This window comes from Megalobrama amblycephala, linkage group LG8 (assembly GCF_018812025.1).
Source record: "Megalobrama amblycephala isolate DHTTF-2021 linkage group LG8, ASM1881202v1, whole genome shotgun sequence".
Taxonomy (NCBI): Eukaryota; Metazoa; Chordata; class Actinopteri; order Cypriniformes; family Xenocyprididae; genus Megalobrama; species Megalobrama amblycephala.
In genome coordinates, this window is record NC_063051.1 from 4,689,543 (window position 1) to 4,714,991 (window position 25,449).

The window sequence follows — 25,449 nt, forward strand, 5'->3', positions numbered from 1 at the left end:
TTAGATAAATTGAACATTTTATTTGTGGAAAAAAACACAAGCAAAATGCATCAATAGACATTTCTACTTTAAGCAAGGGAAATGATAAAGAAGCCTCTAAAAGCAAAGTCGTGCACATGCCAGAAGTCTGTCAAATGTTAGCATTGTAACTGCTATAGACAAGGAGCAGTGATCAATTCAAAAATTAAGAGAAAGGGAAGTAAAATGTACATTTACAAGTGAAATTAATGAGCTCCACACAAAATTTACAAATAACAGCAACTAGGCAAGAACAAAACAAAGGGGAAAAAAAGATTTTTACTAACAAAATTAAAAGGAAACTGTAAAAACATTTTTTTTTTTTTTTTTTACAAGATATTGACAAAATTAAAAGAAGCCAGGACTATACAGGTACACTGAAATTTCACAAGGTTAACGCTATAACATATGTAAACAAGCATTCTAAATTTGGGTTTCTGACAAAAAAAAGCTAAAAAAAAAAAATGTAACCATCTTTACACAGTAAATTAAGGTTACTGGTCGTACACAAGAACAGAACTGCTTGCGCGTGAAAAAGAAAAAGAAAAAAAAAAAGAAGAAGAAAAAAACCTTTAGCTCCATTGCTATTCATAGCCTATTATGTTGGCTTTTGCACCATTTTGAGTTATACATAAGCATTTTAAACTCAGCAATTGTTTTTTCTCCTCAAATTTAAATAAATTAAGATACAATTCATTGTTTGTTCTTTTTTTCCTTTACAATTTTACAAAATTCAGGTAACCGTTTCTGACAGCGGATAAGGCAAGTGAAAAAATGGCTATATTCATACATTTTACGAAATGTTGTCTTAAGCTATACACTGCAAATTCGATAACTCTGCAGGGGTTAAAATGTAGTAAAATCTCAATATTCTGAGTAATGCAGAATAATTATCACCCCAGTGATTTGTGATGTCAAACATCTCCCGTTCTGGTTATTACCTTGCATACTTCTGAGTAAAAGAAAAGATTTTTTTTTTTTTTTTTTTTTTTTTGTTACAAATAGTGTCCATCTTGAATTGCACTGATCTAATTGGGTCAGAAAATAAAATCATTATCAATACAACTGAAATGCTTTGTATCCATCAATCAATACCGGTTTGGTTGGTTAACATCACAAATACATAAGACACACGTTTACCCTCTCAATACAACCCAGTAAAGTCTTCATTTATACAAGATGCTTATTAGTCTGTCTACTTCTGCTGATGAAGTGAAATTCAAAGGAAGCAGTAACCCATTCAACGCATCAAAGTGGTCAGTGGATCAAAAAAATGTCCATTTATCTCTTCATTTCAAAACATACAAAAGATTAAAAGAACAATTCAAGGAGGGAAAAACAGCTTGATGGGAGTTCACTGTAATAATTCTATGCCATAGCAGAATTAACACGCAGTACAATGACAGAAGTCAGTGTTGTCTTTACAGATTTGACTTGAATGTCTATGAATTTACAAGTATACAAATATTCTGCATATATCAAGAGGACAAGAATTACACATTTGAAATGGATTATATTAGAGACTTTATTAAAACGTTATATATCACACATATGGTAATTACATTTTGAATTATTCATTTGCCTAGCATGTCATCAATATCAAATTCCTTTGGTCCTTCAATAAATAAAACTCATATCATATACACATACTTTGTACAAGTTTAATACAGTTCAAAGGGATGATTTGCTGACCTTGGGATTTGTGAGAAACGCCAGCTAGACATCTTGAGTATTTTGAGTCAATGGGGAGCAGTAATATTGAGTGAAATCATGCTTGTGTCAATGTTTTGTGACACTAAAGTAAACTCATTTTTAAAAATGTTGGTACTGAATGCTTGTGATAGTTCCCATGCATTCGATGAGAGTTTGAAGTTTATGTTCAGCATATCTCAGATTTCTAGCGCTGGGACTGTTTTAGTAAATCATGTAAGTTTCTGAAAATAGGGGGTAAAGTCACAAGTTTGTCTTCAGATTAAAACAAAGCTAAGTAAAGCCCTAACATTAAAATCGGTTTATTTCGATCAAAAATAACTAGCAAACGCAAAAAAAAAGTTCTTCAACATTAAAGGCCTACAAACCTTTGAGACGTCAAACCCTTTTAGTGTTTTTTTTTTCAATACATCATATGTAGACCATGAAGGACATCAAAAGCTGTCAAATTAAACGTTTCAAATACATTTGCAAAACCAGACGTTAAGCCAAGTGAGCATTAAGAAAGCTCAGTTCCGAATGTTCAAATCCAAAGCTCACATCATGCTCCTTGTAGTTTCTGAATCCCAGCTGTCTTCTCCATAACAAAGCGGATGCAAAACACCATCCGTTTAATTCATTGACGAAACCAGATCTAGGGACCCCCAGTGCACAAATGTTCAGATGAGTCTCGCAAAATGGAAAAAAAATCCCAAAACAATGCAACAGAAGAATGCAGCCTGACACCAGGACACAAGTATTTCCATCGTTTTCGGGAGTAGAGGGATCTGTTTCTATGGTGTGAACGTCAGTCTGAGGACTGAAACCATTTCACAGTGTATCTAGCACCATTGTGGGAAGTTTCTCAGGAATCTCCGGCAAGATCGTTTCAACACTAAAGGGGAGCCGTCAGCTTGAGCTACCTTAGCTGTGTGAAACTGACCAAAAAAAAAAAAAAAAATATCTCTAAAAGTAGAAAGATGCAACATAATAAATAAGAGCAATAATGGTCCAGAATAGTTAAAATGTCGGTGGTTATTGTGCACAGCGGACATTTACATATATCATTTTTTTTTAACAAAACAAAAAAGTTGATTCAGCTGCACATCCACGTACAAATATAAAACAATACATACAAGAGTGGGATGTCTCCATAAAGGGAAAGGAGGTACAGTTCGCCCAACGGTTCAGTTTGCACCATTCACACAAATGTATGTGTACGTATTTGAGTGTTTGTGGGTAAGAGGACTATACATCCCCATTTCAGTGATGGAAATGAACATGAGTTGGCTCAGGGCAAGGTGAGGAAAAAAAAAAAATGGAGGCGAAGTACATCCCCGCTGTCTCGACAGCGTCCGTGGTGCTCAGAATGACTCATCGTGCCCGACTGAGAGGTCTCCCTTTGGGGTCGAAGCACGGGATGAGCCCTTGTCCATGCTCTCGGAGCCGGAGCTCTGGTGCTGCTGTTCAGAGCCGGCGCTGGAGGTGACTGTGGAGGACGAGGTGGAGGAGGTGCGGGTCTTCTCCTTAAAGTCTGTTATGATCACTGTGACGTTCCCCACAGTGATGGCCAGCTGCTGGGCTGTGCTCCTGTCAATGTTCTTCAGCTTGGGCCTGCCGACGTGGAGAGAGAGAGAAATATTCAGGAGGGTAGTGCGACAAAGAATGCTATTTAGATCACTAAAGTCAATTAACTTGGATTTATCTAAGCAAGTTTTTTCGACTCTTATTGTTCGAGTTCCCATTCATTCCCATTATAAGACTGACAGATGACAACGGTTGGAGTTAAAAATCATCATTTGTGTTCAACTGAAGAAACAAAGTCACCTACATCTTGGATGCGCTGGGGGTAAGCAGATAAACATCAAATTTTCATTTTTGGGTGAACTATCCCTTTAAAATGTATACATTTTTTTTTTTTTTTTTTAGAAAGTTAGTGATGGTTTCTCTAGATAAGACTCTTATTTCTAGTCTGGGATCGTGTAGAATGCTTTGAAGCTGCACTGAAACTAATTTTGACCTTCAACCGTTTGGAGGCCACTGAAGTCCACTATATGGAGAATGTTTTCATCAAAAACCTTAATTTCTTTTCGACTGAAGAGAGAAGGACATGGACATCTTAGATGACATGGGGGTGAGTAAATTATCAGGAAATTTTAATTTGAAAGTGATCTAATCCTTTAAATATAAAATATAATTAAAAACAGAAGAAAATGGTGAGGAGAAAAAAAAAAAAAAAAAAAAAAAGAAGAAGAGGTACAGATTCGCTCTGGGCCCATCCATAACAAACAATGAGTTTTCTATGGTTAGACAAAGGGGGAAAAGACCTGCTTTTTACCTTTCACAGTATTTGCATGATTTTGATTTAGAAATGCAGAAAAGAACAGGGGTATGGTCGTTTCATGCAAACTATGTTGAGGGTGCAAATACTTGTCCACAGTAAAAACAGTCCACCCACACAACTTTTAATTCAAAAGACAGAAGCAACTAACATGCTATTCTCTATTTAAAAAAGTAACAAAATAAAATCAAGTTCCATTATTAGAACTAACATTTAGGAGTAACAATCCCTAAAAACCATTTAGAATGCAGAAATGTGAGGTGAAAAGATGGTTGAGAAAAAATAAGGCCAGGTTCACATTTCCTAAACATTTGTTTGCTCTATCAGAAACCAGCAAAGTACACAAAGATTATCAGAGATCAGCAAGATTAACACTGAACAGCAGACATTTCAAAAGTTAAACATCACCAAAACTGACATTTATACAAAAGCTCACCACAAAATCTTTCCATATATTTCCAGGGTTGTGTGCATGGCAAAAGCACAAAGCTAAATCTCATTGATTGGCATTAGCCTCAGTTGTTAGTATGCCTCCAAGACAATGTGACACAATGAGCTCTGCTGGCAGAAGCAGACAGAAACAGAATGGTGGGACGGCAGCCAACAGGGCGTGTGTGGGAGTAAAACTGTGCTGCTCATTTGAGATCAGCCCACGACTCGCTCATTCAGAGAGAAAGAGACAGACACAGACAGAGAAAGAGAGAGAGGAGGCATTTGTGAATCAGAGCAGTTTCTACAGTGACTTTCGTCACTGCTGACTGCCAGCTTTGTTCACTGTCAGAGTGACTTACAACACATTCTCAAGCCAGATCTTCAACTGCAGTTATTATTATTATTACACTACCATTATTTGGGCTTTTAGATAGCAGCATTAAGCATGTTTATGTGACTGTATGGCAGTGTCTAGTGCTAATAGAAGTGTCTTTGCTTTTCCAGACTATCTGAGCATTGCTGAGGGGCAGGGCTTTGGGTACCAGCACCTGATTTGGTGGCACTGTTGAGTGCCCTCACAAAAATGACAAATTTAAGGACAGACACCAATACTGATGGGATACAACATTTATGCTGGCAGGAAAAATTAGTACAAAAGCCCTGTGGAGAGCGGAAACACAATCCAGAAGTCCAAAATACTACATGCGATGAAGTCCAAAACAATGAAGCAATGGGTTTCTTTTCTTTCTTTTTTTTTTAAAAAAGTATATTCTCCCCAATACTGCATTTATGTGATCAAAAATACAGTAAGAACAGTAATATTGTGAAATATTATTACACTGTTTTCTATCTTACTATATTTTAAAATGTAATTTATTCCCGTGATCTCAAAGCTGAATTTTCAGCATCATTACTTCAGTCTTCAGTGTCACATGATGCTTCAGAAGTCATTCTAATATGCTGATATGGTGCTCAATTTTTTTTTATTATCACCATCAAAGTTGAAAACAGTTGCTCTGCTTAATTTTTTTTAATGTAATAGTTATAGTTTTATAGGTAATAGTTTTTTTCAGGATTCTTTGAAAAAGAGCAACATTTATTTGAAATATAAATCTTTTGTAACATTATAAATCACTTTTGATCAAATTACATTTATTCAACAAGGACACATTCATAATTTCCTTTCAAACAAAAAACTGTGGTCATATACTGACCACAAACATTTGAAAGGTAGTGTACATGTTAAACAAAGTTGATCGGCTATCTAGTAAACAGCAGGAGTGTGAAAAAAGTGCTGGCATTTTGGTTGATTGGTACTCAATTACAGTAGGTATGCAGGCATAAGGAAGGAAGGAAGGCAAAAGGAAGATTGAACAATTTTTCACTCTATACATATTGTGTCCAGCCACATACATCGGAAGAACTTCACAGTGGAGCGGTAACTCCTCACAAATTTTGCTATGAAGCAAATTTGGAACAGGGTTCCCTTCAAAAAAACAAAGCAGATTTGTCATTACAGAATGCTGTGGGGAAACTGCTGTCGCTCCACTCCACTCACTTGCTTTGCTGCTATATGATCCTGTCGCTACTTTAATAAAAAAAAGAATAAATACAAAGATAAAGGTGAGATACCTGGAGATGTGGGAGTTCTTGGTTTTGGTTGTGGATTTGCCGGACTGAATGCTGTTTCGTTCACTGGGTGGGCTTTGATGGCTGTCTGACTTGGGTCTGTAAAGAGAAACTCTTTTGGTTAAACATGCCATAAAACAGAAAACCAGACAGACATTTCTCAAATTCTTATTGGCGACTAAACGGACTTGTTCTTTTTGCTGTTGGGTTTCTTGGTGATGGCTGGGGTGATTTCTTTCTCCCGGTCCTTCTTCTCTTTCTCAGGCTGCTCTTTCTCGCTCTTGTCCTTGTCTGTGTGTTCACTGTCGGGTGGATTTCTGTCTGGACGCTCCCCCTCAGCCCGATCTTTCTCAGGCCTCTCGGGCTTTTCCTTCTTCTCTTTCTTTGGGGGAGGAGGGGTGGCGTACTGCTGGGCCACCTGCTGTGCCACCAGCTGGGAGTTTATCCGGGGTTTCCTGTGGGGCCGAACAGAGTTGATAGTATCAGAGTGGCACAAACTCAGTCTTAACAAATAGAGTAAACTCTTCACTCAACTGGTGAGCCTTTAGGTTATAGACAAGTACAAGTTCAATATCTAAAGCATGTCCTTTTCAAATGAATGATCTTGGTTCAACACAAGCTCCAACATCTCTGCATTTGATTACCACAGAAAATAACCTTGCCTTGTCCCTCAGGTTTAGGGACTGGGAAAAACCCATTGCATTTACAGAGATGAGGTACCATTCATGCAGTAAGCATTCAGAACAAGTTACAAAGCCACGTTTGCTACTAGTGGTTAGGAGCTCATTTAAATTGTTGCTGTTATATCTGTTATATCAAGCAGCACTCACTAAAACAATGTACAGTACCAAAAAGTCCGCTCTCCATCGCATGTCTGCATGTAATCTACCTCAGTCAGTGTTTACACAAAACCATTTTAAAGCACAGATTTTATGAGTTGTGATGAAGACATTAAGACATACCTAGCCAGGTAATGTCCTCCGCAGGCATTTCAGTGACTAAAACCCTTTCACTGGTCCCTGAATGCGATGACGGCCCATCGCCAGCTGTGTGGGTCTGCTGAATGTGTAATCTCATTACTCTACTCCTTTAATAAATGACCGTGAGGATCACAGGGTGGGACATTTGCAGCATGTCATTGTCATAGGGACTAATCAGATTAGCTAGAAGGTTTGGCCCCATTTGTCACAAACCGGAAAGAAAGCGGTTTTCAGTTTGGTTCTCCTCTCAAACAAACAAGCTCCATCAAAACTTGGGGTATACATATAAAAAGTAGCACAGAGAAGAAAGTGTTTACTTTAATATTCACAAAAGCAGAATATCCATGCAGCTCTTTTCGGTCAAGGGCAGTCCAAAAAAAGGGCCATAAAACTAGTCAAACAACTTGATCTCAAATCTAATGAAGCTATAAAATAGCTTTGCCTGAGGAACAGACCAAAATATAACTTATTTACTGAAATCAGATATTCATGTAAAGTAATTTCTTACAGATTTTCTTTATGTATTTGAAAGTTCAAACATGAGAACTTAGTTTACAAAAGTGCAAGCCTGAACCGAGGCTGAGGAGACACTGCACAATATTCATCTCTTCTCATGTGCAACATGAATATACCAGGTTTACAAGAAACCAGTTAAGAAGTGATTTATAAAACTGAGAATATGAATTCCTTTTCTAATGAATAATATCACTTAGGGGTGTGTGATTAATTGTAATTGATTTTTCGATTTTGGTTTCCAACGATTATGAAAACAAGATAAACGTTGTGAAAAGATTATCGTGCGGCTGCCACATTTCTTCCCGCGCACATTCCTTTCCTTCACAGGGGTGCACTTTTGTTCCCCCCTAAAACCCCATCTTGACATCCAAATCCGCCAAGTAAGTGTAAAATTCAGTCAACTGTTGCTAAACTGCAGGACATGCTTAATACTAAACAGTGTTATTAAAAGTGTATTAAGCTGCGAAAGAGATACTGTTCCCTAGGCAGCCACCTGTGCGACCTTCGACTCCGAGACGGGGCGATACGTGCCTAAACTGTAAAATAGCCTACACACAAATATGTCGAAATGCAGTATCCTTGTAAACACAGTCGGTTAGGTAAACACTGAGAAAGAGCCCATGTATAACAGTATATTGGATCAATGCATTAGCTCTTAAAGTGACAGCAGCCTAATAAATCTGCTGCAGTCATTATTGTTGTTAATCAAATAACATAAGACAAAGATAAAATCACTCAGTGCTCTTGAATGAATAAACTGTAGTTTTAATAAGGATTAGTCTATATTTAATGTATACAGCACTGATATTTTACATTTGATTCAATTTCTGAATACCAATGTTAGTACATCTTCCTGAAAAGCAGTATTTTTTTTTGTTCCATTTTAGTTTTTGTTATTTTTGTTTGTAATTTAGTTTATTTGTTCTTATGGTATTGCTGACTTGTCTTCTGTATCTGTTTGAGGACTTTTACTTACATTAACCTAGAATTAGTTTTTGCTGAAGTATTGATAATTGTGAAATTTCACTGATATTTAAAATGACTCATATCATGAAATAAGACTTTGATTCATATCACCCACCTATAATTGTGGTAAATAATCGTGATTTCAACATTGAGCAAAATAATCGTGATTAGGATTTTTGGCATAATCCAGCAGCCCTAGTATCTATGTGGGTAAGGAAACCTTTCTTTTGCTTCTGTGCGCACACACATTCTGTAACGGTGGAATGACAGGCAGCGGCTGCGCGCTGGAGGCTCCCTCTCCTCGGCGCGGTGTTGAGTTAATTAAAAGCCGAGGGGCTGTGTCTGAGATCTGAGGCAGAGCGCCATGCAGCCCGAGCCAACTCGCGTTCCTCAAGCATAATGGCCAACATCTGGCAGCAGCTGGGGGTAACAGAGGATTTCAACTGATCATGGGGGAAGAGCTGAAGCCCGCAAGTGTTTTTTGCTTTGTCTAAACATTTAGACTCAGGAGTCCTCTTCACCTCAATATTTCAGATCAGTCGCAGTAGGGAATGTTTAGCTGTTTAGATGGCGGTTAGATTCTTAAAACTCATGAATGAAAGATTACGGTCAGACACGTACTCTACGTAAATGCACAAACATGAAGGTTTGGCCAATGCATTGCACTGTCTGCTTAACATGTGTTCTTATTCTAACAGTAAACACAGAAAATAAGCCTGAGAATTCAACGCGAGTTATCATTTCGGAATATAACACCACAAGAAAATGAGTCTGAATCATTGTGTTCACATATTTGTGTAGAGGACGTTTATGACTGCAAGAAAGCATGCATAATAACAACCCATCCACACATTGCACTGACTGGCTATGACTGCTGCACTGCACAGCATTTGTTGCAACAGGTTGTCATTAGAATCATGTCATGTTGTGCCTGGTTAGGAGCGTCACAGAATAATAAACGAGGCACAATGCAATGGAAGTACTGATAGAAGCAGCTCTAGTGATCCAAAGACCTACTGGTGCCCTTCAACTCAAAATCAATAGACAACCCTGGATAAAACTAACAGCTGTCTACTGGTTGTTTGAAGAAAACCTGTGGTCCTTAGATTGCGATGGCTCTTTCACTCCACACACTGATGGGATACAGACGCCTTTTTCGTAGAGACCAGCCAATGAGAAGCCAATCAATCCCTCATAATGGGGAATCATGTTCAAGAGGCCAGCACAACTCCAATCAATACAACCTCTGCAAGGAATCTAGATGAGCTTCAGGGCCCGCTGGCAAAAGATACTGGAGAGCATCTTTTAGAGCATGTGGGAATAGTTTGCATTAGGTCTGTGCTGGTCAAGGGAAGAAAAAAACAAAGATCAGGAACTAACATACTGCAGAATAACTGATGAAAAGCAAACAATTTTAAAAATGAAAATATACAAAGTTACATTTATGCTATAAAGGCAACATATCCGTTCCAGAGTATGATAAAACTATGAAGGATTAAAAAACATTTTTGATTAGAAACAATTTACATTTTACATACTTTTGTTAGCTATGACTAAGATTCTGCCAAGACAGGCATGTTGACATTTTTTTTAATTTGTCAATTCAAGTGCAAGATGTGAAAGAGAACTTAATTTAGTATTCACACGCTGAGACGTGGCTTGTGCGCTTCAGATGTGCACAGAGAAAAGTTCTCACACAACGTGCACAAGTTCTCTTTCCCGTTCTCTATCTTGCGCTTGTTTAAATTGGCAAGGCTTAAAAACGCGCAACTGTCCTGAATGTCTTTCACGTTCCCCAGGCAGTCCTTATTGTCAAGCCCTACCCAGTGTTTTTGTTATTGTTTTGTGTCTGTCTGATTTAGCACTGAGTGCCTGTATAAACACAGAAGGCAATGTGTGTCGTTTCAGTCTAACTTGCACTTGCTCGCTATCGTTAGACGTAATGCTTTGAGCATACGGCACTCGCATTGAACAAAGTTTACCAAAAGTGACTTTTGTCTACGTTTTTGACCATTGCTGTTATAACGAATTGGGAAGCAAGAATGTTCCCAGACAGGAGATGTATATGATGCAGGCAGCAGCTCTATCACCACTGTGTCTCCTTCACTTGCCATGCTGATCAGCAACAAACCAACATGTGAGGAATTGTGATGTCAGCAACAGATTAACATGATAAAAGTTGACTGGGAAGCTAGTGTCATGAAAAACGTGTGCAGAGCTTATCCATCGACAGAAACATACATTAACGAAACATATTATGTGTCTTCAGATTTGAGATTAACCGTGTGCTGAACTGTGGGTGAGAGAGCGGTCCATCCACTGTAGTACATTTAGCACTGGGGAATTTGCTCTAATCCAGATAGGGTTTTTGTCAAAAGTGCACGATCCTCCACTTAACAGGGACTTGGCTTAGTTTACCTCCTGAGGGGGATCCAGAAATCCCTTCCAACCTGAGGTTAGCCTGGGAGTCTCGCGGCAGACAGGCCTGTGATTGATTTGATTAACCTCCCCTCGGTGGATCTCCTGCCACGCGGGGAGATTTGTATCAGGGGCAGTTCAGCGAGACAGAAACAGGCTGAGTGTTTGAGCCATGAATCAGTGCCAGCTGTAACTCGGCCACGAGAGCTCACTGGCATGTAAGGACTGCTGTCAACACTCCCTGAGCACGACAAAAACCACACAATACATTATTTACTGATCGACACATGACTGCCTCATCACAACCTCACCCTGTTGACTAGGACTCGTGTATGAACACAGGTGGCACCTCTCCAGTGGAAAGAGAGTAATGGCATACACTTTGAGATGGACACTGACCAAACTCACATTAGCAAACAGACGTTGGTTGCCAAGTCAAGGGAAACTTGAATGGAGTTGAATGAGAGAGGTCACTGTGGTTGAGGGACTGTGTTTTGGAAATTCATACTACTCTTACTATGGATTAGTCAGGGCATATGCCACATTTAATTTCACTTGAATGAACATGACGCTGTGAGGGACAATGTACTGTTGTATACTTTGTTGCCCATCATTCAGCTGACAAAACAGAGTATGTATTTTCAAAACATTTCCTGTTGACAAAAATACTGTGCTGTGAAAGTGGCATGACGTGAAGCCAAGTATGGTGTCCCATACTCAGAATTTGTGCTCTGCATTTCACCCATCCAAGTGCACACACACACACACACACACACTCACTCACAGCAGTGAGTATTGAACACACACACACCGTGAACACACCCCCAGAGCAGAGGGCAGACATTTTTTGCTGTGACACCCGGGAAGCGATTGGGGGTTAGGTGCCTTGCTCAAGGGCACCTCAGTTGTGGGTAATGAGAGTGTGAGAGAGCACTATTCACTCACTCCCCCCACCTACATTTATTGCTGGTACTGAGACTCAAACCCGTGACCTTCAGGTTACAAGTCTGACTCTCTAACTATTAGGCCATAACTGCCCCAATAAATAATACAATTACACTGTGTAAATTATACAGTAAGACAAACTACTGAATGGACTGTATCTCCCTCCCTCAGAACCTTATTTTCATTTGCATCAAATTAAATGTTGCCCACCTCTAACTAAGGTACAGTTCTCCTGTATATAGTATGTGTACTGTGCATTGTGGATTTTCTTTATGCATGAAGAATCCGAATGACCTACATTTGACAAAATCTGCAGTACACAATATAGCACACTGTGTAGAACACTGTATCCCACAATGCAATCCACTTGACAACCCATTCCATTTACAGTTTGACTAATGAACTGGAAGAAACATCAATCATTATTTACCCTACAACTTGACTCGTGACTTAACCTGGCTAAAGAATTATATAAGAATTTCTTATGCAAAAATTGATTAAAAATGTAAAATATTCATATTTACTTCCAAGAAGAAAAATGAATGGCACTTAATGAATTAAATTGCAATGTGTTGCAGCATACTTACGTTTACTAGGCGGTATGCAGTAAGAAGTAGGGCTGGGCGATATGGCTGAAAACTGTATCACGATATCAGTGTTTCATATCAGTCGATATCGATAATTATTGATATTTTTATGACCCATTTAAAATAAGGACCAGGAGAAAAATATATTACATTTAAACATTTTTATTTTAAACTTAACCTTCCTCTGATCATAATCCCCTCAGTTATTAAGACAGAAATGTCAACAACCATGGAAAACTTGAATAATTAAAATGTAAAAACAAGTCTAAAGTCACAATGAACACACTTCCTCTTTTATTTACAATTTCACTCATTTTCTGCTTATCAGTCGCCTGTTACTGAAGAGGAATCCAGCAGACCAGCACGAGACAACGATATGGCGCAACCAAAATTGTTACTGTTACATGATTGGCTGTTAGCGTCACTCCCTACGTTGCTAGGTTACCAGAGAGTGAGTGCCTTTGTTAATGCAACCAAACTTGCTTCGCAACCACCGTTTTCTTCCGACGAAGAATAAAAAATATTTAATGTTTTATCTAACACATTTTTTATTGATATCGATCACGTCTATCGCGATACATATCGTTATCGTTTTATCGCCCAGCCCTAGTAAGAAGTATGCTAGTATTCCACTCCAAACATAGACCTACTGCTCAAGCCCTTGTTGGACAGAAACCAACTTGATTGGAAGGGAAGCCTCAGATAAAATCAAGTGAAAATGCACAGACCACTAAAAGTCACAAACACTACACAATCTTTAAGATCTAGAAGTTTCATTACAAAGAACTGGGCCCAGTTGCAACCAACCCCTTAAGCTAAGAAAATGTATTTTATTTATAACTATGGGTTATCACAAGGTTTTCTAAGCATAAAGGGTTATTCACCCAAAAATGAAATTTCTGTCATTAATTACTCACCCTCATGTTGTTCCACACTCACAAGACCTTCGTTCATCTTCAGAACACATATGAAGATATTTTTGATTAAATCCAAGAGGTTTTTTTTTATCTCCCATAGAAAGCAACAAAATTACCACATTCAAGGTCCAGAGAAGTAGTAAAGACATCGTTAAGGCCGTAAAAGAGGAAATTGTTGAATAAAGTTATTTATTTTTTTGTTGTTATTTTACACACAACAGGTATTATCGACGCTTCATAACATTAAGGTTAAAGCATTGTAGTCATGTTGACTATTTTAACAATGTCTTCTTTTCTTGACCTTGAATGTGGTAATTTCGTTGCTTTCTATGGGAGATAAAAAAACAATCTCTGCTTTCATCAAACATAACTTAATTTGTGTTCTGAAGATGAACAAAGGTCTTGCGGGTTTGGAACGACCTGAGGGTGAGTAATTAATGACAGAATTTTAATTTTTGGGTGAACTAACCTTTAAGGGGCTTCTTGTACCCGGCTATTGCCCTTTATCTGTTGAATACAAAAAACACAAAAATACAAAAACAAAATAAATAATTACATCTCGGTAATTATATTACCAAACAGAAAAAAGGCATTACATAATATAAATTATTAATTTTTAAATATACCACTGGTCAATTTCTAATTGTAGGACTGTGTGAAAACAAGCCTTGGTCTGAGAAGCCCCCCATGGTGGCATGTGTCACTTTAAACTGATGCGCTGTAATTAATGACACCACACATGGAGGCTATTTAATTCCTGGAGCGGTTGGCATTTCTGTGAGGCTCCAGTCTAGGCTTCAGTTACACAAACGTTAGTGGTGCAGTAAATTATGGTTGCGTTAAATGAAACAGATTGCTTGTAGAGGCAAGACAGAATGAGAGAACGCTCCAGTGAAGAGAGGCTACAAAAAAGCGCTCAATTAACACAGCTCTCCAATTCAAGTGCAGCATAAGCAGGCAATCATGGTCATTGACTCTTACATGCTATGGGGCCACAAAGTGCCCTGAAGAGAGGACAATCAGATCAATGGGATACATATCTGCTACTTATGCATGGTACTGGACTACAAGGCACTGTACCTTTATAGGCAGAGTGCAATCTAAAAAGCAATCTGTTGTCATTTAAAGGACAAGGCTAGTTAAAGACTCTCTACTGAGCCTATGGATTTAATTCATCTCAGATGGAGGACTCTGAATGAAAAAAAAAAAAAAAAGCAGTGCAAAAAACATTAATATTTGTCCTAAAAATTCGCTTTTTAGACATTTCCTAAAAGCCTCCGTGAATTTCACCACTAGATTTAACGTCATTCGCCTCTTACATCACGGCAAACGCGACAGTTATGTGCAGTGGCAGTTCGCGGAGTGCCTTGATCCTCTGGCGTAGCAGCATTAAGCGTTTGGCTGGTGGGGGATGATGAAGCTGCCATGTGTGCGCGTGTTGAACAAGCTCTGGGACCGGGCTCCCATAAGCCATTCTACTAAGCGATTAGTGGCTTTGTGCCTGCTGTACAGAACGGAGATAGCGAAGAGAGCACCTAGAGAACAGGCCCTGGGTTCCTGTTCTGTCGCTCTCGACTGGGTGGAGGACATTAAACATTCATCTCCACCTTCTGGAGGGATTCTGCCCTCCTTCTTCCCTGAGGAAATTGCTCTCTGGGGAGAAGATCTCAGCTGTGGTGAAAAATTTAACTGCTCTACCAAGATGTGGATGTGAAATGCAATGTGAAAAATGGGGCAGTTAGCCGATAACTTAAAGCAAGTAAATAAATAAAAATAAAAACCAAACAGCAGCCCAAATGCAATCTGCTGGGGTTTTTTTCTCTGCACCAATTTTGGGGGGGAAAATCTATGGAATGCTGCAGAATAGATTCAAACACGGCAAAATGTACTAAATGGAACAGAGAATTAAACTCCATTAGAATGAAAGCTTATGAAATCAGCCAAAGTATTTAAAAGCCATTATACACAAATTGAGAAGCAGAAAAGGTTGATCGTCACCTTAGGAGCTCAAAGCAGTTTAATTTCCTATTAATTTTATAAACTAACACAATTTCTATGACTAAATTAGCATTGTCTTGTTGGCCATTGTGTTCACGCGCTCATCAGATATGTCTGTGATTGGCTACAAAAACATGTTGTAAACAGGCATCAATGAAGCTCCTCACTGAGCGCTTACACAGATACACACGGGAGCGTTTGAAAGCGGGGGTCTATCAGCGGACAGGCCTACTGATAGACGCCTGCTTTCAAATGCTCCCGCTTTCAAAATGCTTTCAAATTCAAACACTTCCGTGTGCTGTCAAACACTCCTATGCGTTGATCATTGTAGCCAATCACAGACATATCTGTTGAGCACGTGAACACAATGGCCAATCAGAGGCGTTTACGAATCTGCTCAACAGTGCTCAAAGTGTAACATTTTTAAAGTGTCAGTACTCTTCAGTACTTTTCACAACACTAGACTAAAAATTACAAACATTAAATGTACAAAATAAAATTTAATTGGACAAATTATATATATATATATATATATATATATATATATATATATATATATATATATATATATATATATATATATAAAAGACTGTTGCCAGTACAAAGGTTTTGTTTTGTTTTTTTTTTTCCCCTCACAACACAAACATGGGATTTGTTCCTCGAGTGGCATAAAAAAAAGATATGCCCTGCATTTTGTATTTGGAAATCAGGCACAGACTCTGTGTGGGCCTGTTCTAGCAAAAAAGCAACAGTAAAAAGAACATCTCTTTCTCTCTAAACATCTCTTTCGCTTTTTGATCCATCCAAGAGAAGCTTCCCGTGTTGTCTGACCTTTCACCAAAGGAAACCACACAATTCCCCTCATTACTCAGACTGCAAACCAGGTGTAGTGTTTGTGTTTAATCCACATAGGGACCAATCTATCAGCAGAAGCTTTCAGTGTTTCTTTTCATATGACGACCTGAAAGGGCGATTCCTTTTCTATCAGACTCAACCTTGTGTCCTGCCATTGCCTCTGACCTGTATAATTACAGGTCACTTTTCAAATTAGTATGAACGAGCTAAAGGCTGTGCAATATGCACCCTATTCAACACAACAATTTACTGAATATTTATGTCTAGACTGGCATGCTCTGCTAAACTAATAAGTAAAAATGCAACAAAGAAGCGCTTTTTGTTTAGCGCTCAAATAGAAAACCATGTCTTGTCACTGAACTGCTCCTTTGTGATTCACTTTTGCACTGAGAGTAAAGTTTCAATACAGAGTTTTACTCCCACACTCAAATAAAATATATGGAGACAGTGGGCCTACAAAGTATTTGAACACAAGTCACACTTAAAGTCACTGCATTAAAACATACAGTAAAAGCAAGGGGCATTTAAAGACATTTTTGAAGTACACTCTGCAAGCAGAAAATTTTCACAAAAAGTATTAATTTATTAAAACAACAGAAGCTTGGGTTAAAATTAAGACAAACAGTATTTAAAGACTGGTTGTCAAAAAAAAAAAAAAAAAAAAACTAATACAATTTTTTTTTATTTTTTAATCAAGTTGTTTAAAAGTAAGATGTTGCTTGATTTGATATTCTGTATGTGAGAGTCCAAATACTTCTAGGGGCCAGAGTTTTCAAATACACTGCTGGTGTAAAATAAAACTTTCACATGAAGAGTCCACAGAAAAGATATTTCCCTTGCCATCACCTTCATACATTATCTGCAAATCCATGCCCTCACTGCTCTGAAGAATTTCAATGTCATATAAAAACACATCAGCAAGCAATACAGTAGGCCGACTAATCCTCTTAGCGCTAACATCTATATACAAGCAGAGCTGCAGATTGTAATAGCTTTATATTTCCCTTCGGCAAAAACAGATTCCAGCTCATATCAAGACAAGCTGTCAGTCACTTCGTCTTCCATTGTCTGCCTTACCATCTTCATCAGCGCTCTGCTCCGCAGACTACTGCAAGGCAGCGTCTCTCACTCGAAACAGCTTCAGCTCCTACTCAGTTAGCTGATTAAGTGTGGTCACCGAACGTCACTGACTGTGTTACGTGATATATGCATGAGTCAGGCGAACGGCAGCCTCCTCTGCTCCACTGACTGAATGACATGCGGTGGGTGAAGAGGAGGAGGAGAGCGGTAGTTGAAGGAGGGTGAGCCCAGTGCTTCCCTGCGTTGGGTAATGATGTGCTCCATTCTGCCTTCCCTCTGAGAGCCTCTTGGCTGAGTGAGCACATCCCAACAGAGCCGTCCATCAAACTCAGCATGCAGTGGCCCACAACCCCCTCCTCACAGCGCACATACACGTACAACACGCACACTCGCTCTCTTGCATTCATTCACTCACTCACTCTATTCTTTTGGGTCCTTTTTTATCTCCTCCCTGGTGCCTTGTCATCTGGCTCCCTTCAGAATCACATGGCCAGCAATTTCTCTGTTGCTAAATCACTTTCAAGCCAATTTCAGCCCACCCAAACACACACACACACACGATTCAAACTTAATACTAAGCATCAACCAGTATCACCAGGACAGTGAGGTCCAAAAGTCTGTGAATTCTCTTAAAATCTGGGATTCAACATCTTATTTAAACCTCAAAATAATCAGAAAGGTATAAGAGTTTGAGAAGTATAAAATGTAATATTAGTTTTAATATGTAAAACAATTAAGATCAAAATCAACTTTAGACGGATAATATAAATTAATATTAAAAATATATTAGAAACAAAACATTTTCACTAGTGGTGTCAGACTTTTGGACCCAACTGTATAGTACAATTTAAAGCTGCTGTCCGTAAGATTTTCCTCTTAGTCGCCATCTCTGTTTGAAACCTGCAATTGCAGTTATATGCAGAATTATCATCTTTACGTGCATTGTGCATTGGCACAGCTCGTCAGCGAGGAAGAATCTAATGTTTGCTGTCAGTCACCATACCGGCGTGGATATCACAGATTGAATTTTAACTGGAAAATGTTCCTGCCACTCTTGTTCTGACCAACTGAGGGAAAAAGCATTAAGCCTACAATAAATAGCACTGCCAATGGTGTTTAAATTTAACGATCGCTTAGCTCATATCGCATCAAACCGTGCAAAATTATTGTTGTTATACCTGTATAAATGTTCATTACCTGTTGGTATATTCCGCCAATCCCAAAAAACAAAATGGCCATATATTGTTTGATGAATCAGTCTGGCTAACATATTGGTCTATCACTACTCAACACCTCTATTTGACCTCTACTAGACAAAATCTCATCCATGTATTCCGATCTCTTATTTTCGCTCTAGTCTACTGAAAGACCCTTATTGTGCTCATTCACTTAAATGTCTACAATCTCATTAAGAAGTTTTAAACCCTCAATTAACACAGTGGTATAGATTAAAAGCTTATGCCTGTGGTTTAGAGCAGGTCTAAATGCTGATAACTGTGGATAAGCAAAAGTGTGTCTAAGTGTGTTTGTAGAGGCATGGGGGAATTTGACACAGTGTTAGCACAGTCTGATTATGTAATTTCATTATCCTCAACAATCTGCACTCATGCAATGACGAAGAAAATTACTGGATTGTAAATCTCTGCTCCATCAATTACACACACCGAATCCAAGCCATCCTTGTTGATTTCACGAATCAATAGAGTCAAGACAATATTATGTTATTCCAAGCGGAACAAGGCACTTAAAGCCTCAATTTCCCATAGACTCAAAAAAAATCAGCTGAACAGATTGTATGAAATTCTTGCACCGTGACATACTCAATATTCCATCTGCTTGCTCTGCTTGTCTACCTTTACACGACACGCGAGAGAGACGGTCAACACTGAAACAGCCTGTTGAGTATCATGGGTGGGAATGTTGAAGACACCTCACCATTTGACTGAATTTTGAGTTAAAGAGAACAGTTGCCAAATTCTATGGAAAGATTCCGTAAAAAACCCATAGTAAAATGTCTGCTCTGGCCTATCAACAGAAATACAATAAGAGGCGGCTCTGCAGCTTTCATTCAGTGTAAATGAAATAACACATCAGAACAAGCTTAAACTGTCAATCAGTGAGACTAATCAACTATTGAATGTGTACATACATATACACTGAGGAGTTAATACATGTTCCCTTTAAATGTAAATGTATTTTGCTGCTGCAGATACATCTAGAAAGCCGTTTCTGCAAGGTTGCACACAGCAAACATCTATATCTGCAATGTTTTGTCCTGTGCATGCTTTATCAATAAACAGAATTTTTAATAATGTAAAAGTCAAATGATTTTTGCAGCTTAGTCCAAGAAACTGCAATGCATCTGTGAATCGATTTTCCCCACCGCTATCACTGAGTGTGAATAATATAAAAAGTTTGAGAAGAAAACTGGACAAGCACTGGGGAAGAATTGATGGGGAAATCTACTTTCAATTAATTAACATTAGTTAATGCATTAGGTATCACAAACTAATAATGAACAATACTTTTACAGCATGTATCAATTGAGGTCCATGTTAAATTATATATCATTTATATATATACTAATATGGTAGCACTATATTTTACAGTCATGTTTCGCATAAACATACCATGTACTTATTGTAGTAATGACACTAACTGGGTAATAACTAGGTACTAACCCCGAAACTACCCCTAAACCTAACTTTAACCCATGTAGTTACCTTATATTACTCCGTACTTTTGTGGGTAAGTACACTGTAAATAAATTCAAAGTGCACATACTGTAAAATAAAGTGCAACCACTAATACATTGGGAATATTTCAAGTTGTATAATTTAGCAATCCATTATGAACTAACATGAATTAATGTCCAAAATCATAAGTTAGCATTACCCTATATTAATAAATATAAAAAGTAATTGTTTTTCAATTTTTCTATCGTTAACAGACTGAACATTCTTGTAAGGAGTTACTTTTAAAGGAATCAATTAACATTCGAAATCAGGCACACTTAAAACGTAAAACGTTTCTTGTGGCTTAAATGTTTGCTTTGCGATTGATTATCAATATCGACACAGGAAGAAACAAAACTACTCGGACACTTGTTTAAAAGGAGGAAAAACTTTAGCAGGGACCTGGCAGGGAGCTTCAGGGGAAGTAAAAGTACACCCGTATTGAAGATCAAGGTAACACAAAGGCCAAATGGCACTTCCCCCTGATCCGGCACATCAATCAACTTAAGAAACCCCTAATGGATTCTTCCCTCTAACCTGTGGGTGACTGATATGCATCTTGGAACATAGAAACCACGGAATCTGATACTGAAACAAGGTGTCGCATTCTTCACTCCTGTTCTCAGGATTCCAATGTAATATTAAAACGTGATGCTTTAAGGTCTGCAAGGAATGCTGTGCGAGGAAATTTGATTTGGATGGGCTCAGAGGAAAGAAGATAGTTCTGAAGCTTTGCTTGAGGCTTGAGTGTTTTTTTTTTTTTTTTAGTTCAGATTAGTAAGAACGGAAGATTAAAGCCATCTCAAGGCAACTTGAATCCAAAAGTGCTACCTCACAAATAATATAGACCACACTTCTAACATATCATGGAACAAGCCCGCAATGATTCAGTACAAATTTTTGCTGGGTTGACAGTAGCATAACCCTAGATAACCTCTACTGCCATGGTAACACAAAGCGAATGAGTCTATGAAGTGTGCAGCTGCTGTGTGGGAAAAAACAGCGAGAGACATGCCCTCCGGCAAAGATGTCATCCAACTCTTACAATCCTGCAAGTTGTGGATACACAAGAATGAAAGCCAAATATATAATTCATTCAACACTTCATTAGCACACTATCGAGCATCAAATAGCCCAGTCTATAAGTGAACATCCAAACCTTTATGAGATCTGTTAGTGATTCAGTTGAGCAAAAGAGAATGTTATGCTCAGTTAACAATTTTCCCTACAAGTTGCCTTTAATTATCATCCTAAAAGTCGACACCATGCACACTCTCCTGCAGCCAAGTTCAAGGCACACTGCATGAAAATAATCAATCTGCCTGAATCCAATGTGCTCAGGAATCAGATTAAAGGATTAGTTCACTTCAGAATTAAAATTTCCTGATAATTTACTCAACCCCATGTCATCCAAGATGTTTGTCTTTCTTTCTTCAGTTGAAAAGAAATTAAGGTTTTTGAGGAAAACATTCCAGGATTTCTCTCCATATAGTGGGGACTTCAACAGTAACCAATGGTTTGAAGGTCCAAATTGCAGTTTCAATGCAGCTTCAAAGGGCTCTACACGATCCCAGCTGAGGAATAAGGGTCTTGTCTAGCGAAACGATCAGTTGTTTTCTAAAAAAACAAAAATATATACTTTTTAACCACAAATGCTTGTCCTGTACTTGTTCTGTGATCATGCAAAGACTAAGTTGAAAGCCGTTTACAAAAAAAAGGTAAAACAACGATGTCAGACGATTTTGAAGTTGGAGGAGATGGAAATGAGATGGAGTTTTTCGCCCTACCGCGGTACTTCCGCCTATGTCACGTGTGACATTTCTAACGTGACTACGTAATGCGTGATGCATCGCAGAGCTAGTGCAAGACAAGCATTTGTGGTTAAAAAGTATATAATTTTTCCATTTCGCTAGATAGGACCCTTATTCCACAGCTGGGATTGTGTAGAGTCATTTGAAGCTGCAATGAAACTGCAATTTGGACCTTCAAACCATTGGCAACCATTGAACTGGACTGTATGGAGAAAGATCATGGAATAATTTCTTCTTTTTCGACTGAAGAAAGAAAGACATGAACATCTTGGATGACATGGGGGTGAGTAAATTATCAGGAAATTTTAATTCTGAAGTAAACTAATCCTTTAAGCTTCACAACCATCCCGACACTTTAAACAGACTTTCTTTACATGACAAAAAAAAACCAAAACAAAAAAACATGCATCACTTATCTACAAGCATCCTTGCACAGGGGGTTGCTGCATTCTTTGAACTCCAAAGACCAACAAAGATAAAATAATTGGTGAGAGGAATGCGTTATCACACCACAAAGACCCATTCACTGAGGGGAAACCGAGATAAAAGGTGCTGAGATGGGAGCATAAACTGCTGCACCCTCTTAAGAGAGCGCATCGTTTCTCTGCGCGCACCCCACGCTCCCTCCTGTGCACCACTGGAATACATCAAACGTGGACAAGATGGCTAATTAGTCCTCATTACAAAGAGAGCCAGGCTTCTTACATCAGCAAACAATCGCATCCATCAAAGCTTGACAGCGCAGATCAAACAGAGACAGAGCGTGCGATTTCTATTTAGCAGACTGATAGGAGCTGGGATGCTGCCAGAGAGAGTGAGACGAGGGGTTTCCGACACGCATGGCATCATTTCCTGTCATTACCACAAACGTAACGCGCCTGCTTTGCGCAAACAGATCCACGAGCTAAGCTCGGTTTTCGAAGGGAATAAACAGACTAATCGTTATTGACAAATATGCCGCTTTGGAGTGTCTGACTTCTCCCAACACCTCTTCTTTCCCCAAATGTCAGAAAAGTACTGGGTGTAAAAGAGCAGATGAAAAGGTTAGAGCACGGGGATTACTGCGTGCGGCCGCATATTACTCATAGCTGTAGACACCACATCAGTCAGCTGATGAGAAGTGTTGGCGGGTTCACACATCATAACAAACAGCGCAGGCCAGACAGACGTAGAACATACGTAACTGAGGATACACCGCTACTCTGCTTACAGGAATGCAACCACGATGGCATTTTAGGCAAACTGAAAACATTCATTTGTCGATTTAATCTGTGATTCTCAATCCTGGTTCTGGAGTGCCCCTTATTTAACACACCTAAAATAATATTAGCATACTAGCCTGCAAAGTAGTATGCAAAAAGAAGTAATCAAATATATTGCATGGTCAAATAAGAAAATGAAGCAGTCGAATAATACATAGATACTGAAGCGTGATGCCAAGAGCTTAAAGCCATTATAATTTGAAAAAAAAAAAAAAAACAAATGACAAAGAACTGTAAGCCTTAAGAGCTATAGGTATCAATAAAGTTGTTCCTCATGGTTAGCAACACAGAGAATTAGCTAAGGATAAATCCAGACATCCTAAACTAGGGGTCAAATAAGAGTGACCTCCAGGATAAAGAATGACAACTACTGGAATAAATGACCTTTACAAACGTACAAGCACACCTAGACCTGTTAGTGACAGCTTCCAAAAGAACAGCATAGGAATTAGAGTAATGAAATCATTCAATTAGGCAAACCAGAAAAACAACATTAACGTCTGGTTCTTTGCCCTTAGCTTTATTACAAGTGAGCAGCATGTTAGCCTAATTCTTAAATCAAGCAGAAATTGCTACACTTGCATGTATGTCAAAACAAATGGCACATCCTGACGAATTTCTGACACCCGACTGACCTTTAAACTGTTGCAACCGCTTTAATAAGACAGGAAACCCAAGAAAATTAGTTTCCTGCTCTGGATCTGAACAGCAAATGTCTCTATAACAGTTTGACAGGCTATAAACACACTCAGACATTAAATGCCTTTGATCAAACCCAACAAATTACAGCAATGGATTTCAGTTGGAAATCTGACTGGAGACACACATGCAAACACTGCAGCACTGCAATAGCAGGTATGCATCTGCAAGCATGCATGATCATGGAAGCAGCAGTGAAAGCATCTACAGGCAAATCCAATGTGTTCAGGCTAATGCAGGACAAAGAAAGTTTGCCTATCACTGCAGTGACTGCACAGGCTGGCTGCCACACTTCATTCTAGTGCCAGTCATCAGACTGAATAAATGACATTTAACTTGCATGAGAAGACTGATGTTTCTATGAATCTTAAAGAGCAAATCAACAAGTAAAGCATCACAATCAGCTGCATTAGTAATGATGAAATCAGGATTGCAATGCTGCAGAAGCCTAGTGTAAATGCCCATACCTGGTAGACGTGCCCTTCCGTACATCACAGATGCTGCATTTGAAGGCTTCGGCACTGTTTCTGAAAGTGCACACGCTACAGTCCCAAAATCCGTCGTCCGCTGTCGGTTTGGCTTGTCTTTTTGGCCTTAAATAACAAAAAAGAAGCCCAAATTATAAAGGTCAACCTCCATGTTTGCCCCCTAACATCCTACACCCCGACTTAGACGGTCTCGAATGCGTTTAACGTAACCGAAGTGGCAGAGAAAGTGACAGAAAATCCAACCCGTGACGCGCGAGGGCGGTTTATTAGAACCGGAAAATACTGGAAATACACGCTAACCAGCTAACTAGCCACGGTTATTCTCCACAGCACCTAGTCACCGGGCTTAACACAGATATAATACACTCTTCTAGACTGGTGTCCGCTGGCACGGCAGCTAACATTAGCCAGCGAGCTAAAGATATCGCGTCGGTGAACGGCGTGAAATTGAATGTCAAAAAAACCGTCCATTTAACGGTGAACTTCGACCAAAAACCCTGTCCGAAGAGGCCAGGCGTATCCCTCAGGAAGAAAATCTCTTTGTCTGAGAGGCACTGAGTCGTCTTTAGAGTCCTATGTGAAGAAGAGAAAGCCGCCATAGCTGCGCTTGTTTCTGAGAGAAAGGAGAAACACTACTCGAGAAAAGCATCCGAATATCCACCGAGCGAAAAAACAGCCGCGCGGACACCAAAATCGCCTCGGAAACTACCGACTGTTGACGCTTTCTTACCTGGTCGGGCTCTTTTTGTCGCCCATGGTGGAAAAACAGACTCTCAAAAGACCGAAAAGGGTTCAGTAATTAACAATAATTGTGTGTGAAGGTCCGTGTGAGCGTGTATGTGTGTGTATGGTGGATCCACACAGAGAGAAGCGCTTGCAGGCAGACTCGCCTTCCCCCGACTGACTGACTGACTGACTCTAGGCAGGGCGAAGAGACTGCGGACCCCGTGACTGCGCCGCCCAATCACCGCTGTCGTCGGTTTAAAAGTCTCGCCAGAAATAATCGGCACGGAGAGAGTAATACTACTACACTACTCTCCGATTGCCAAACGTAATTAGAATGTGTGCCTGTCGAGGTGAGAG

The 25,449-nt window shown here is 39.1% G+C and overlaps 1 protein-coding gene across 1 annotated transcript; it reads right to left on the reverse strand.

Annotated features, from left to right (window-relative positions):
- Positions 1 to 25,449, reverse strand: rybpb (RING1 and YY1 binding protein b). Its single transcript, XM_048198858.1, has 5 exons — positions 25,097 to 25,449; positions 24,346 to 24,471; positions 6,298 to 6,564; positions 6,113 to 6,208; positions 1 to 3,321 (listed from the first exon to the last, which is right to left on the reverse strand). Exons 1-5 carry the CDS (start codon positions 25,120 to 25,122, stop codon positions 3,072 to 3,074), a joined length of 765 nt encoding a protein of 254 aa, XP_048054815.1. The 5' UTR covers positions 25,123 to 25,449; the 3' UTR covers positions 1 to 3,071.

What these genes read in the sequence shown, in the direction of transcription:
- rybpb (XM_048198858.1), bottom strand. Translation starts at nt 25,122, where the DNA reads ATGGGCGACAAAAAGAGCCCGACCAG. An exon ending in GACAAAAAGAGCCCGACCAG is followed by an intron (nt 24,472 to 25,096) that starts GTAAGAAAGCGT and finishes TTGTTATTTAAG; the next exon opens with GCCAAAAAGACAAGCCAAAC. An exon ending in AAGAACTCCCACATCTCCAG is followed by an intron (nt 3,322 to 6,112) that starts GTATCTCACCTT and finishes CCACGTCGGCAG; the next exon opens with GCCCAAGCTGAAGAACATTG.